A 16,215-nucleotide genomic window follows, 5' to 3' on the forward strand; every position below is an offset into this window, starting at 1 on the left:
GACAGATGGCTTGTGAAGTAACAGAAGTTTTCTGTTAGTCTCCTCCATATTCACTCTAATACTCTTCATTTTTCTTCTATAGCTCCAAAGATAACTTCCTCTGTCACTGCAGGAGTTGCCAGTTCATTATCTGAAAAAATAGTAGACACCATTGGAAGTAATAGACCAAATGCACCATTGACATCAGTTCAAATTCATTTCATTCAAAATATGATTCAGGAAACACTGGATGATTTCAGGTAAAGTATGTTCATGCAATATTTGGAATATTTCATTAACTTGATTTTTTTTCAATTGACTTTTGTAACTTCATATGAAGCGTTTAATACAAACTCTGGATGGCAAAACAAATCATTCAGTTTTGTATAATCAGAATTCAGCTTCAACTAAAGGACGGTAAACATGCTGTAGATTTTTTTCATTAGTCATCAACCTGTCTAACTATATTAGGGTTTCTGTTAGGACTGTCAAGCAATTAAAAAAATTAATTGTGATGAATCATGCTGTTAAACAATAATAGAATACCATTTATTTAAATATTTTTAGATGTTTTCTACATTTTCAAATAAATTGATTTCAATTACAACACAGAATACAACTGCTCACTTTATATTTATTTTTATTACAAATATTTACACTGTAAAAAACCAAAAGAAATAGTATTTTTCAGTTCACCTAATACAAGTACTGTAGTGCAATCTCTTCATCATGAAAGTTGAACTTACAAATGCAGAATTTATGTACGAAAAACTGCATTAAAAAATAAAACAATGTAAAATTTTATAGCCTGCAAGTCCACTCAGTCCTACTTCTTGTTCAGCCAATTGCTCAGACAAACAAGTTTGTTTACATTTGCAGGAGATAATGCTGCCAGCTTCTTGTATACAATGTCACGTGAAAGTGAGAACAAGCATTCTCGTGGGACTGTTATAGCTGGCGTCACAAGATATTTACATGCCAGGTGGGCTGAAGAATTATATGTTCCTTCATGTTTCAACCACCATTCCAGGGGACATGCATCTAGGGTTGCCAACTTTCTAATCACGCAAGATCGAACACCCTAGCCCTACCCCTTCCCTGAGGCCCCGCTTCCCTGACTACATTCCCGCTCCCTTGGTGGCTCGGTCTCTCCCTCACTCACTTTCACTGGGCAAGGGGGTTGGAGTGCGGGAGGTGGGCCCAGGCTGGGAGGTAGGGTGAGGGATTCGGAGTATGGGAGGAGGCTGCGGTTTGAGTAGGGAGTTGGGGTGCAGGAGAGGGCGAGGGCTCCAGCTGGGGGTGCTGGCTCTGGGGTGGGGCTGTGGATCAGGAGTTTGGGGTGCAGAAGGGGGCTCCAGGTTTGGGGGGGCCTCGGGGCTGGGGCTCGGAGTTGGGATGCGGGCTTACCTCAGGTTGCTCCTGGTCAGCGGCATAGCAAGGCTAAGGCCACTCCCTGCCTGTCCTGGCTCTGCGCTACTCTCTGAAAGCAGCCAGCAGATCCGACTCCTAGGTGAGGGGGTCAGGAGGCGCAGCGTGCTGCTCTTGCCCACAAGCATCGCCTCCACAGCTCCCATTGGCTGTGGTTTCTGGCCAATGGGAGTGCAGAGCCGGTGCTCGGGGCGGGGGCAGCACGCTGAGCCCTCTGGACCCCCACCTAGGAGCTGGACCTGCTGGCCACTTCCGAGGTGCAGCACAGAGCCAGGACAGATAGGAACTAGCTTGCGTTAGCACCGCCAACCGGACTTTTAATGGCCCAGTCGGCAGTGCTGACTGGAGCTGCTGAGGTCCCTTTTTGACAGAGCGTTCCGGTTGAAAACAAGATGCCCGACAACCCTACAGGCATCCATGCTGATGATGGGTTCTACTCTATAACAATCCAAAGCAGTGTGGACCGATGCATGTTCATTTTTATTATCTGTGTCAGATGCTGCCAGTAGAAGGTTGATTTTCATTTTTGGTGGTTTGGGTTCTGTAGTTTCCACATTGGAGTGTTGCTCTTTTAAGACTTCTGAAAGCATGCTGCACACCTAGTCCCTCTCAGATTTTGGAAGGCACTTCTGATTCTTTAACCTTGGGTCGAGTGCTGTGGCTATATTTAGAAATCTCACATTGGTGCCTTCTTTGTGTTTTGTGAAATCTGCAGTGAAAATGTTCTTAAAATGAACAACATGTGCTTGGTCATCATCCAAGACTGCTATAACATGAAATGTATGGCAAAATGCAGGTAACACAGAGCAGGGGACATACAATTCGCCCCCAAGGAGTTAAGTCACAAGTTTAATTAACACATTTTTTTTTTTTAACAAGCGTCGTCAGCATGGAAGCATGTCCTCTGGAATGGTGGCCAAAGCATGAAGGGACATACGAATGTTTAGCATATATGGCATGTAAATACCTTGCAATGCTGAGTACAAAAGTGCCATTCAAATACCAGTCCTCACTTTTTGGTGACGTAAATAAGAAGAGGGCAGCATTATCTCTTGTAAATATAAACAAGTTTGTTTATCTTAGCAATTGGCTGACCAAGAAGTAGGACCGAGTGGACTTTTAGGTTTTGAAGTTTTATATTGTTTTGTTTCTGAGTGCAGTTATGTAACAAAAATCTGTTTTGTAAGTTGCATGAGAAAGAGAGTGCCCTACAGCACTTGTATGAGGTGAATTGAAAAATACTATTTCTTTTGTTTATCATTTTTGCTGTGCAAATATTTTTCTACATTTTCATTTTCATATATGAAAATGTAGAAGAACATTCAAAATATTTAATAAATTTGAAGTGCTATTCTGTTGTTCAACAGTGTGATTAAAACTGCTATTAATCACAATATAATTTTTTGAGTTAATTGTGTGAGTTAACTGTGATTAATTGACAGTCCTAGTTTCTGTATCTCCTATCACTGAAGTATCAAGGGTCCCAATACTGCAAGCTTGTGCATAACTTTATTCATGTGAGTAGTCCTATTGATTTCAATAGGTTGATGCCATAATGGGGACTACTCATATGAATAAATTTTACATATATTTGCAGGATTGGTAAACTACATGCTTTTTGGGTAAGTTTAGATCTGCATGATGAGTTCCTTAGTAGATTTTGTGGCGTCTTCTGTTGCTTCTCCCTTCTCTACAAATAGGAGTTTCTGCTTTGAGTACTAACTGTTTTGGGAATTTTTTTTTTTTCCCTCCTGGGGCCCAATCCAACTCATACTCAAATCCAATGGAAAGGCTGCTACGGACTTCAGTTGCAGTTAAATCAGGTTTGATATGGCTCAAGTTAGAGTGGGAAAGATTACCATCTTAACATTTTTGAAACAATGCACTCAAATAGAGATCACTAGAGCATTAATTTTAATATGATAGGTCAGGTGTTACAAAAAACTGTTAAATAGGTCTCAGTACCTTATACTTTGCCTTCGCTTCTGCTTTTATCTTTTAGTGGAAATGTATTGAGCCTCTCTCTCTCTTTCTCAAATGTTCAAAGCAATGCTTTGGACTTTTCTCAGGATCTAGATAACTGCAAAGCTATTAAATCAGTTATGCATTGCAGTATTGAGTGCAGCTCTACACAAAATGAAGCCAGTATTGTAAATGAAAAACGTTGGTTGGTATCCATTTGTTGTGTGTGTGGAGCTGTTACTAAAAGTTTCTCTCACTTTTTGATAAAACAAAATGTCTCACTAAAAGCTGAAGGAATGACTTTTTAAACATCTTATCTCAAAATATAGGAACATTCGCCATAAACCTCCTAACTCATTGTATCATGGATCCAGTGCATTGCATTTGTTGGAATTCTAGATTTTGAAAATGGAGAGGAAAAGAAACTAGATGACATAATGGATTTCCCTGCTGGTAGAAAATTGTTCCCTACAATTTGTTTTTTAGTGCTGTTTCCAGCCTTGTTTGTATCTGAAGAGGTCGGTCTTCCGTTGGGAAACTGCAGAGTTTTTTTTCTGGTGTGACATTCAGCCTGACCTTTTACTCTTTCTTGCTTTAGGCTTTAACTCAACCAGTTTAGCCCATGTTAAAGGCAGTTTGCCTTGTCGATACTAGATTTAAAACAAGTTAGTTAGAATTTGTTATCTAGCGACACACCTTCAAGTTCTAGCCTAGACAAGGCCAAAATGTGTCTGGCCTAGACAAGTCTAGTCCTAGCCTAGACACGGCCGACTGTGACTGAGGCAGCAATGTTTGCAAAGAGCCTGTTACAGCTCTGAGGTGCAAACTGCGCGATTCATTTTAGTGGTTGGTAATGCAGATAACAATTGTGATACTTCAAATGTGAGCATTGTTAGGTATTTCACTGCTCATCAAAGCATGTAAGAAGGGAGAAGAAATGCTAGTCTGCACTTCAAAGGCTTTGCTGGTACAGCTGTGCCAGTGTAACTATACCAGCAAGGCCTCGTAGATGTAGACTCAACATATGGCAGCAAAAGAAGTTATTTTGTCAGTATACTGAAACCACCTCCTTGAATGACAGAAGCTGTATTGGGTGCCAAAGGACTCTTGGCAGTATAAACTGTGTAGGGACAGGGTTTTTTGCTGGCATAGCTATGTCAGGAAGGGGTGTGGTTTTTCAAACCCCTAACCCACATACCTATGCTGGCAAAACTTTGTAGTGTAGACTTGCCCCAGTAACTTTATGAAGTTGTGCAGTTGTTGTGCAGGGTTTTAACAACACCTGGCTGGGTTAAAAGGGAGAGAAAGTGGTTTTAGATGCCTAAAGGGTCTCAAATTAGCTGTGACAGATAGTTTAGCTAAGGATTTATTCCAAATATCTATTCCTGAATAATTATTATAGATTGGTCCCTCAATATTCCAGGTCTGGTTCAACTGTACCTACAGCGTTTGATCACTCATTGCCTGGAGTTCTCAGGGTTCTGGAGGGATGAATTTAGGGCTTGTCTACATCTGAGAATTTACCAAAATAGGTATTTTGTAATAATTATTCAGAAATAGTTATTTTGGTATAAGCCTCCATGGGACTACTTATTCCAGACTGTGAAAGTGCCTTTGTAAATTGGAAGAAGGCACTTTTATTCGAGAATAAGAGTATCCACATGGGGACTTATCCCAAAATAACTCTTCAATGATTGTTCTGAAATAGCTATTTTGGTAAATTCTCAGGTGTAGACAAGACCTAATTTAATCCCTCCAGATCTCCAATGAGTTTTTTGTTCTTCTGAGTATCAATGAGTGATCAATGGTAGAGTTGAACCAGACATGTGCAAAGAAGGACTACTGAGGGACCAAACTATGATGTGATGGGGGTTTTTTTTGTTTTTTTTTTTTAATTTGCATCTCAAAATTTTTAGATTGTTGTTGTGTGGAGTCTCTGTATCCCCCACTTTTTCTCCCATTTTCTTTTACAAACTAGGTCTAACTTGTTTTGCAGGATCACCTCAGGTCTTCCTTATTCTTTTCAGCTGGCACCAGCATTCTTATGTTTGTGTTGGCTTTGGTTTTCTCTCCTCCAGTCCCACTCCTTGGACTGAGTGCCACTTCTTTCCAGCCACCCATCTCTGAAAACGAGCCCTGTCTGGTGTTGATTTTTATTTTTTTTTAAACAGACTCTTTGTGTTTAAATTTTTTTTTCTATAGCACTCCCTAACGTCTAAGGGAGGGGTGTGTGTGTGTGTGTGTGTGTGTGTGTAAAATATCTATATCTATATATATCTATCTATATCTATATCTTCCTACTGTATTTTCCACTGCATGTATCTGATGAAGTGAGTTTTAGCCCACGAAAACTTATGCCCAAATAAATTTGTTAGACTCTAAGGTGCTACAAGTACTCCTCGTTCTTTTTGCTGATGCAGACTAACACGGCTACAGCTCTGAAACAGGTTATTTTGTGTCACTGTAATGTGCTTGGATGCTCTGCAAGAACGAGGCCCACACACACTGAGTTATTTGGCTTTAATGAAGGTAAAGTGACACATTCGCAACGGGGACCCTGGGCATTGCTGTCACTTTGGCGGGGAACCCAGCACCGAAGCTCAGCTCGGCCTGGGTTGGAGTCCAAAGGCGGGACCGGGAGCATACAGCTATATATACACAATACAAAAGCAACTCATACATATGCAAAAAGGGACTTCCCACAAGCTATGCCCGCCCTTTGGCCTAAGGCCATACAAACTGGTTTCAACCAGTTAAAAGCAAGTTATAACTGGCATGCCGTGTCCTACAATGACTGGCCACTTAGCAAGCAGGGGCTTTCCACAAGGCCGCCGAGAAAGCGGAGATACCCTAGCTAGGCCGTGACACAGTCTTCCGCAGTCCCCTACAGTCACTTTCAAAAGTCATTGTATATTATTTCTGTAAGCTGTTTATACAAACAGAGATGTGGCACTGGTTTCTATTTTCCATCGAAAAAATTGCAGGCCAATTATGTAGATGGAAATTAATAATTTCAGACAATCTTACTCTAACTAGAAATGTTGTAAATTGTTTTGGTTCTTGTGATAGTCTTTTTGTCTTTCTCATATATATACAACATTGTATAATAGTTCACTTTTTTGTTGTTCAAAATGTGTTCTGGTGTCTCACAATAGCTTTGCTATGATGTGACAGAACTATTGGTATGCTACTAGCAAAAACTATTTATACTGTGACACTGATTACTTCTTTGTGTCGTAGTATCATTCCACCTACTCCAGAAGAGCCCCTCTCTCTCTCTCTCTCTCTCTTTTTTATAAATATTTCAAGAGAAAATACCATAGCTTCTTATGTTTATAACCTCCAGGATTTAATCAAGAAATATAATAAAAATGTATATTTTTTTTCCCCTCTTGGGAGTCTTCTTCTCTTTCCCTTTCTTGTCTTTCTAAGAACCCCCAGTTCTTAAGAAAAAGATTCAGCTTCCTCTTCTGCGACACTAGGGAAGTCATCCCTAGAATGAAGAAAACCAAAGCACAACCTTTTAGTTCCTTATCAAATAAACCAGTGAGCATGGAAGGAAGTTGATGCCAGGCAGCTAAATGGTAGAAGCTCACTTTGTGTGACAGGAGGAATATGTTTGAGTGAGGAGAGAAAAAGGGGTAGATATTCCTTGATGGAGGGAAGGGATGTGGTGTCCCAAAGTGGGGGAAAGAGAGCGTGTCACTGTTTGGGTGGGGAGTACCTGCCGCTCTTGTTACAGCCACTAAGTTTTAGCAACAGCACAACCTAATGGTATATATTACCTCCTATGTGTCTGATAGATTTTTATTTCTGCATCTTTTAAAAGGCTCTGAAAGTAGCAGTCTGTGGAGGGCACTTAGTTTGTGGAAGCCAAGGGTTTGAATCTCCTACAACTAGCTTTTAATACAATTTTGTTTGAACATTTCATTGCCAAAGGGGGAAAAAAATGAAGAAATGGGGGGAAATCAAAGAGAAATAGCAGATCTATAATTGTCTATGACACAAGTCTAATATATTTGCATGTATATTGCGACACAGCTCCCACTGAGTTAGTTTTAGATTATTGATATTTGTAGTGGGAGAGAAGCAATCTTAAGCTATGACCCAAAAGTTTTGCCCCTTTCATTGTACATGTATTCATTGGCCTCTTAGAGAGGGTACAGAACTCTTTTTGTTCAGTTCCTGAGATTGGCATGTGTGCAGTTGTGATCCAAATCTTTGGATCTTTAGAGGACTCTCTGCCTCTAGAGAACACCAATTAAAACAAAATTCTCTCTTACCATTCTTCCAGCCTACACCACTGTATCTTCCTAATATATTTATAATTGTAGTTGAATAAAATATAAGGGCCATATTCTTTTGCACTTTCAGACTTTGAAATGAAATGTGATTAGTTGTTTGTGCAACAGGAAAAAGAAACGCCCACAGTAGCATCAATTGGAATAGCAGAAGCACATTGTGATGTTACTTTCCAAGCTCAGGTTTGGAAATAATTTTAGGGATAGCACTCCTCAAACAGGTAGAGATTAGTCAGAATCCCTTTGTACCTTCGTTGGTGATGCTCAAGTCTTGTTGAGTTTATAGAGCTTTTTTGTGTGGAAACATTTGTTGCATACTTAAGACTGTGGAATGTTTTGCACGTAATGTCTTTATTTATGAAAAATACATAATATCCTCTCCAAAATTACAGCACTTACTGGGTACATATTTTCTGAGAATTTATAGATAAAAGATCCATTTAAGTTAAAATTAACTCAAACTAATAGATTTAAGACATTTAGCATTTGATGTCACTCTTTTGTCTTTAATGATTTTAATAACTAATGCAGAATCAAGCTTCCTATATAGTTGATTCCTATATAATAATTTTAGGGATAGCACTCCTCAAACAGGTAGAGATTAGTCAGAATCCCTTTGTACCTTCGTTGGTGATGCTCAAGTCTTGTTGAGTTTATAGAGCTTTTTTGTGTGGAAACATTTGTTGCATACTTAAGACTGTGGAATGTTTTGCACGTAATGTCTTTATTTATGAAAAATACATAATATCCTCTCCAAAATTACAGCACTTACTGGGTACATATTTTCTGAGAATTTATAGATAAAAGATCCATTTAAGTTAAAATTAACTCAAACTAATAGATTTAAGACATTTAGCATTTGATGTCACTCTTTTGTCTTTAATGATTTTAATAACTAATGCAGACTCAAGCTTCCTATATAGTTGATTCCTATATGCAGCATTAGAAGACTTAAAAAAAAAAAAAAAAAAAAAAAAAAAAGAATAATGGCCATTTTTGCTGGTTTTCTTTTTTTTATGATTAAGGTTTATTTCAGCAAAGGTTGAGAATTGTTTTACTACAGAGAATCTCACAAATTACTGCTCTCTTTGGAAATGGCTGCTATCTCCAATTGTTTTCAATGGAACTAAGGCTGCAGGCTGCCCTTAATAACGATGGCCATTAACTCCATTTACTTGCTTTGCACAGTGCAAATCTTTGCTTTCTGACAGCACAGAGGGTTCTGTGTTGCCAGAGAGCAGCTCGGCGTCAGTTCTATTGTGAACAAGAGGAGGTGGCCATTTTTGAAAGAGGACAGTTCTTTGAATGATTTCTCCTAACAAGAGGATTATTATTCCTCTGCTCCTGTAATGTGCATTCATGAAAATAGTGGCAAAAATTAGAATAATCCTAACTGCCTTTCAGAAGCTACCCATTGATTCATGTCCCTTCAACAGAGGGAATACTTGTGTGCATGCAGGGGAATTTTGGGGGATCAGAAGGTGAAATTGAAGGGTGGCAGCATGTGTGCAGGGGACAATGGAGGATGAGGGTTTGGGTAAAGTAGGGTGTACATGCTGGCTGTGTATGCTGCTCTGACAATGCAAAGCATCTGCACAGTATGTTTAATTGGCCAGTGTGTTCTTGCGGTTTTGAATCTGATTCTAAAAGATACTGCATATTTTCAAAGTATTAGCAATATTACATGTAACATCCTCTGAGTTGTTTGTTTTGTGTTTTTTTTATCTATGAATTTTTTAATTAAAGAAAAGAGTTTCTCTGGAAATTTTAAGATGAAGCTCATCAGTTCACTATGAATAGCAGATCCCTTTAAAGAGCCAACATTTAAGGAGTGCCCATTTGTAAAATACATTTTCTTGCATCAAACCTAAGGTTCATCAGCTGGGGCCTTGATTGGGAGACTCTGCTCTGATCCATACTTTATGGAGTAGGCTAAGAGTTTTTAGGACAAATTCTAAGTCAGAATAAATTGTGAGCCCTTACTCAAAATCCCAGAGTCTGGATGCCTCAGAGTTTGGTGCCAAGAGATCCTGACTGTTGAGGTGGGTTGAATGATGTGGAAGGCTGTTGCCTCAGACTCTCTTTTGAGTATTCTTCAAGGACTAGAAATTCAGAGAGGAAAGATGATGGAATTACACCAGTCCTCCCCAGAATCCATTTCACCTCCAAGTAAACTAAAAATAGTGGATTCATTATGGTCCCAGTACTGAGATTCTCAGGTTGCCAAGTGCAAAATTCTCATTTGAGGGACTTCTCTGTGCTGGGAGATATTGCCCAATGCCAAAGATTAAGAACTTTTCCAGTTAAAGATCTGTACTGACACTACTCAGAAGGGTTGGGGAGGGGGAGTTGCTTGCCAGTAAAAGGAGACCTTCAGATACATCATCAGTACAGATTCATATTCCCCACTCTCTTGGACTGTACTGTAGATTCTTAGGAAATGAGAACAAAGAGGTCATGCCTTCTTACATCACTTGACATGAAACGTGTTGTGGCAAAGTCTGCATGGCCCATCCTAATCACTGTTCCAGACCATAATGCATTGTGGAGGTACCTTCCAAAAGTTTGGACCTGTACTGAAAATCTTCTTCTTTAATTCCAATTACAGGCGAATGACTTTCATTTATTGAGCATCATCATTGTGCGTCGTATTGTGTGACTGAAGGAGGCTTTTCTCCTCCAACAAGGTTAACATTCAAATTGAACACTAAAAATACAATACAAATCTGAGATAAACCTATGATGGATGCATCAGATGAAAAAGGCCAATCTTTTTGGATCACTGATTAAAAGTAAAAATGTATTTCTATTGGCATTCCTGGTCCTGTTAGCAAAAAGGAGACAAGTTCTTAATGTTCTGCATTGTTCTGCTCTTAAAATCCTTTTTCAAGGACTATGAACAAGGATTCATATAATCACTGGATGAACTTTCTTGCAGAAACTTGGGAGTAGTAAGAGACATGGGCCATCCTGAATGATTTATTACTATTCTACTTGTCTTTCTGCACCAGTTAGGAGTGGGGATAGTCATTGTCCTTACTCCTGTGTCCAGGATATCCCATAGTGTTATAAGAAAGTTGGTTTTGTGTGGGTTTTTTTGTGTGTGTGTTTGTTGGGGAGTAGAGGAAAACTAATGTCTTTATGGAATTGACAAGAAAGGTATCATTTGGGACTTTTTATACTTTATTTCCCCAGAGAAGCATGCCATCGAGACATTGTGAATTTGCAAGTGGAGATGATTAAACAATTTCATATGCAGTTGGTATGTACAAAGAACAGTATGAAAATGTGTATAAGTAATGCTGAAGCGTGCCTGCTGCTTTACAGATAAAACTGAAAGCTAGATGCATGCCTTACAACCTAAATAGAAAACCTACAGAGAAGGAATAGGAAACACCTACATATTAAAATATGTATTAATCTGTTTCAAGCTGAACAAATGAACTGTTGAAATCTAGTAGACTACCAAAAGGCAAATTAAATTAACCAATAATTATTTGATAAATGCAATACCAACAAGAGAAATTGACTAGCTTTGGTTTCTCTTCTTTCTCTTTCCCTCCCTTTTATAGGCTCTGCTGAATGCTAGGAGAAGCAGACCTACTTTTATGTTCTCAGCTAGTGCTAACTATACAGTATAACACAGAACATTGCTCCATATGGTGGTGATCTTCCTACTTAATATCCTAAAACAAAATCAAATTACTTGATTTTTATGTTCTTAAACTATTTATTTCTTACCTTGTCCATATTCATATGGAGAGAGAGCACTGGACTGGGACTCATGAGATTACCATTAACTCTGGACTGCTATAGTGCAAACACTAAAAAGAATTCACATTAACTATATTTTTATTGAGTTTACATGGGCTCAACTTGAAATGACTCTCAGACCTCTAGTCTGACTGTCTTGGTTTTGCTGTGAGCAGAGGGGGGAAACAAGTGTTTCCATTAATGAGGGAGGAAGGTAAATCTGAGAGGGAATGTGTCTCTGCCTTCACCTCTTCTCCAGTGTTTCTCCTCCAATTTGGAGTTTGAAGGAAACTCATCTGTTTAATGGCTCCCTTTTACAGAGGATAGGATGGTCAATCAGACTTTGAGGCCGCCTTTCATGTGGGAGAAGGGAGGATTGAACTTGGAGAAGTCAACGTCTCTCCCCCTTATCTTTTGAAGAGGAAGAAAGAGATTGTTTTTGCCAACACCAGCAACGTTTTGTCTGGTGTTTGGAGTCATGGACAAAAAGAAACTCCCTAGCCATGGGGGAGAGACTCCACTTGTGATCATGTGAGAATGGGTGTCATACAGGAAAACTGTGTGTAGGTGGGAACATCTTTATACTGGAGCAGGATGGGAAGACAGAAAGAGCAACTTGGAGTGTGGAGCCACATGATGATTATTTTATTTTAGATGCTCAAGGGAGTGTTTGTTTGAGGTGTCAGCATAGCCCTGATGATCTTACTCTGTTAGGCTAGATCCAGCTAACGGATTCATGTGAGCAAATATCTGGGCACGTGTGAAGCCCCAGTGACTGCCATGGATCTCGGCACAGGCACAGTAAATTGCAAGATTGGGGCGTTAACACAGATATGGCTCCAATAAATGAAAGTAAAAAAACCAGACTAGAGGGAGAAGGAGAGAGAAAGGACAAGGGTAAAACTAAATAAATATTGTTAGTTACCTTGGAAACAGAATTTACTTTTAACAACCATTACAGTAGGACACTGTATCTGCGTTAGTTGTTGCTGTGATAATTATAGCATCCGAGTGCTGATGAAGATCCTGGAACTTGTAGAACATACTCATTAAAACAAAACTATGATGCAAAATATAATTTGAAATCATCCAACATTACAAATCTTGGGTTTTATAACAAAAATGAGAAGAAAATTCACTTAGCATCTTTGGGTTTTTTGCTTGTGGTTTGGTAGTTTTAAGCAGAAGAATCAGCTAGCAATTGAATGGGTTGTTTAGTTGCTGAAATGGAGTAAGGAAATACCTTACGAAATTGAAAGTCTTTAATCTGTTGTTCTTTTTCAAGTTAAGCTAATCTATAAATTTATTTTAAGATTTTTCTGCTATTTGGCCTACATAAAAGAAATTTTTAGTATCCAGCACTAGTCATTCTTCTTTTAGTGGAAATTGAAAAATATATTCCCCTTCTTAAAACTGGGACAAAAGCGTACTTTGATAAAATATTTATTAAAGAATAAGGAATTAATGACGGAAGTGCTGTACAGCAACAAAAAAACCTCATGTTAGTAACTTATCAAAAGTGTTTTTTTTTAATTTCTTTGTGAAAAAGATACAGTATCTTCTCACGTTGTTGTCATTTATATTAATTTTCATCTGTTCAAACGAGGAAACTGTAGAGAACAAAATTTGAAAAGTAAACTTTAGCTGTTAAGAGGGTTTTTCTCTTTTCTCTAGAATGAAATGCATGCCTTGCTTGGAAGATACTCTGTAAATGAAAGCTTAGTAGCTGAAATTGAGAGACTACGAGAGGAAAACAAAAGACTAAGGACCCACTTCTGAAAGGTCCACACTGAGCTTATTTTCTTTACATGAACATAATGAATTTTGTACTTTAACCTTCAAGATGTCATCTACCGAACACTGAAGTCGTGTATGAAGACCAGTATTGTTTTCTTGAACTCGGAAAACCTCTTCTTTTAAATAAATGTTATAAGACACAATACTTAACTGTAAAATTTTTAAGAGAGATAAATCTGCACTAATAACCGCTGTAAAGAATGTGTTCATATCTTTATGGTAAACTGACTTGAAATACATGTTGTCGTCTAACAGGAAAGCTAACAGGATAAGTATTTTATCAGAGCCTTAGCTGTCCATGAAGTGCCTTTTATAAATGAAAAGGAAACAGGACAAATGTATTTTCCATAAGAATTTTTTATATATACCTACTGTCAGAACTATGTAGACTGATGCATTATTTTACACTTTTGTCAGCAGCAGTTGTTTTTTAGCTTCAGTATTTCGACTATTTTTGTGGAAAAACTATATTGTTTTCAGTATGACATTTGGAGTTTTGTTTCTGAATAGCTGGAAAAAACAGGGAATCTACTAGTAATTATTTGATTAACGTGCAGTTATAGATAACTCAAAACTTTTCCTATATGGAGCAAAACTTGGGTTCAGTCTTGGAAATATTAATGAATGTGATATCATCGTCTTGCTTGTGGGTTTTTTTAAAATATTTTTTATGAGAAATGTGTGCTCTTCTGCCACTTATTCTTCCTCTCCCATTGCTCCTCCCCCCTCCCCCCCGCTTATAAATGTTAAATTATAGGATGAGTTTTTGTTAAAATTTAGTTGTGTAAACTAGAATCCTTTCACTTACGTAAGTGTGAATATTTACATAATTTAATGGCATATTGAGTAACTTACCCAGTTTCATTGAATTTAACTTATAGCCTTTGAAATGTTCTGTGTGAACACACTTAACCAGTAGTACTATTTACCACTACTGTAGATTTCTTTTGGCCATGCTGAATACCAAATTAATTCATTTGTCTTAGCTATAAGCTAACATGGCTGCATGTGTCATGCCAGTACTGACTGTTAGTCCAGCAGTATAACACTGCCAGGCCTATTCGTGCAGTCCTTAGTGAGGCAAAATATCTGAAGTGAAATCCTGGCCCCGTTGAAGTCAATGGGAGTTTTGTCACTGACTTCATTGGGGCCAGGGTTTCGCCCCAGTCACACCAGTGAAAGTGTTGCCTCAGCAAGGGCTGATTAGGCTCTGCTACAAGTGCCTTTTTGAGATGATGATCTGAAGATCTTAAGATACCCACAACCATTACCTGATGTTCCAATTGAAAAGAAGATTTCAAAAAGGAAAATACTGAGAACGCAAATGTTACATGTTGTAGCTAATGAACTCTATCTCCAGCGTGACATTCTTCCAATAAATGAAAAAGCCATAACAAAACATTGTCTGTCACTTACTTAAAATAATACATTGCAAAGTATGAACCATGCAAGAAAACTATTTGAATCTTGTCACCATCTTTAACATGAATTTTTTTTAAAAGAGGGAAGCATAAGGGAGTGGCTCCTGTATTTTTTTTACAAGCTAGCTAATTATTTTTTTCTTGTAAAAAATTGAATAATATTGGTGTAACCTTCAACATTATGATCAGGACTTGAATATCAGTTTGTAGTTTATTGCTACCATGTTCAAAAGAGCTTTTAAAAAGTGTTTCTATATTGAGCTGAATTTAAGGAAGCAGAATAAATTAAACTTATTTTTAGTAATTTAATGCAAACGTACAGATAACAGTGTTTTGTAAAGCTTTTGTAAGTTTGTAGAATGAGTAAGCAATTTCTGACACTCAAATTACAAGCCACAAACTTGTGGAAAAAGATAGTGGTTAAAAGTATGGCAAATCTTTCACAGTTCTACAGCATGCATTGTTAAGCTGATGTAGCACCCAGACATGTCCAGACTCTGTTCCCAAGGCTTTCATACCAGAATGGCCATAAAATAGCAGGGAATTGAAAGAACATCCTAAGTATTTGTCTGCAGATGTCACCAAGACTTCTACTTTTTGATTCAGAGCCTTAGGTAAACTTCTGAGCTTCTGAACAAAGGACATCACAACAGTGATCGAAGGAAGAAAAGGTTTTGACCTTTGTCCTGGGGCTTGTTTCCTTATCTCAGGATTAATGTGGCACTGGTGACTGGTAGAGAGACTCCAGCAATCCTTATAGCCCCTGGGGGGCAAATAGCATGTTTTACTTGTACTCAGATCTGAACTGTATTTTTAAATTAAAATTGTTTATTTTAACTCTTAGAACAAAGCACTTGTGGAAACCCTTTTTTTGAATAATGATGCAGAAGTGTGTCTGAGTCAGGAAGAAGACTACAAACTAGGGATGGACTACATCTTATGGAAGATTCTCACCTCCAGAGGTCTCATTGAATCCCAACTTGGAATCCCTTGTTGAGTCTAGCTTTGCAGTATCTCCCTCTACCTTTGAATGTGGCAGCCATCTAAAGGAAGTGGTGTTATGGAAATGTTCCATTTGTACCATGTGATTCTGGAGTAATAGATATATCTGACTTAGAAATGGGTACAATTATGACAGGATCGATGGCCGTTACTGAAGAGCACTTTCAAATAAATGTTTCTGGGAAAGGCAGAGTGCATGTTCTCTACCCCCCTTCTCAGGTACTGGCGAGTCTGGGATCCTGGACTCTCCTCCCTCCTGTGAAGTCATTTCCTGGACTCGTATATGCTTCCTCTTCCCTCCCTCTTCGAAAAATAAACAGTTTAATTTTTTCCCCCTTGGTTTATAGCAAGTTAGATTTTAGGATGAGTATTTCATATCTGGGAACCTGAATTCTGGAATTTAATCAGGCGTGTCTATAATATATATGCATTTTTAAAATGGGCTTGGTGTCAGGCTGATTTTTTGTTTTGTTTTTGGCAGTGCTAAGAAATGTGATAGTCTTTTTAAAAGATTTTACTTGAAGGCAGGATCATTGATTAAATATATTTGACTCCTGTTAAGATGCAGGCCA

General features: G+C 38.3%; 1 protein-coding gene across 3 annotated transcripts in view; it reads left to right on the top strand.

The window, feature by feature from the left end:
* The window catches only part of NEDD1 (NEDD1 gamma-tubulin ring complex targeting factor), a 62,674-nt gene extending 47,726 nt beyond the window's left edge, over window positions 1–14,948 (top strand). For all 3 annotated transcript variants that reach the window (XM_050935285.1, XM_050935294.1, XM_050935302.1), the window contains 3 exons: window positions 83–239; window positions 10,866–10,932; window positions 13,098–14,948. In XM_050935285.1, the coding sequence (XP_050791242.1) occupies window positions 83–239; window positions 10,866–10,932; window positions 13,098–13,202 (329 nt within the window). In that variant the 3' untranslated portion in view covers window positions 13,203–14,948. The remainder of the gene's footprint in view (window positions 1–82; window positions 240–10,865; window positions 10,933–13,097) is intronic.
* The last annotated feature ends 1,267 nt before the right edge of the window (window positions 14,949–16,215 follow it).

Source organism: Gopherus flavomarginatus, chromosome 1 (genome assembly GCF_025201925.1).
Source record: "Gopherus flavomarginatus isolate rGopFla2 chromosome 1, rGopFla2.mat.asm, whole genome shotgun sequence".
NCBI classification, from domain to species: domain Eukaryota; kingdom Metazoa; phylum Chordata; order Testudines; family Testudinidae; genus Gopherus; species Gopherus flavomarginatus.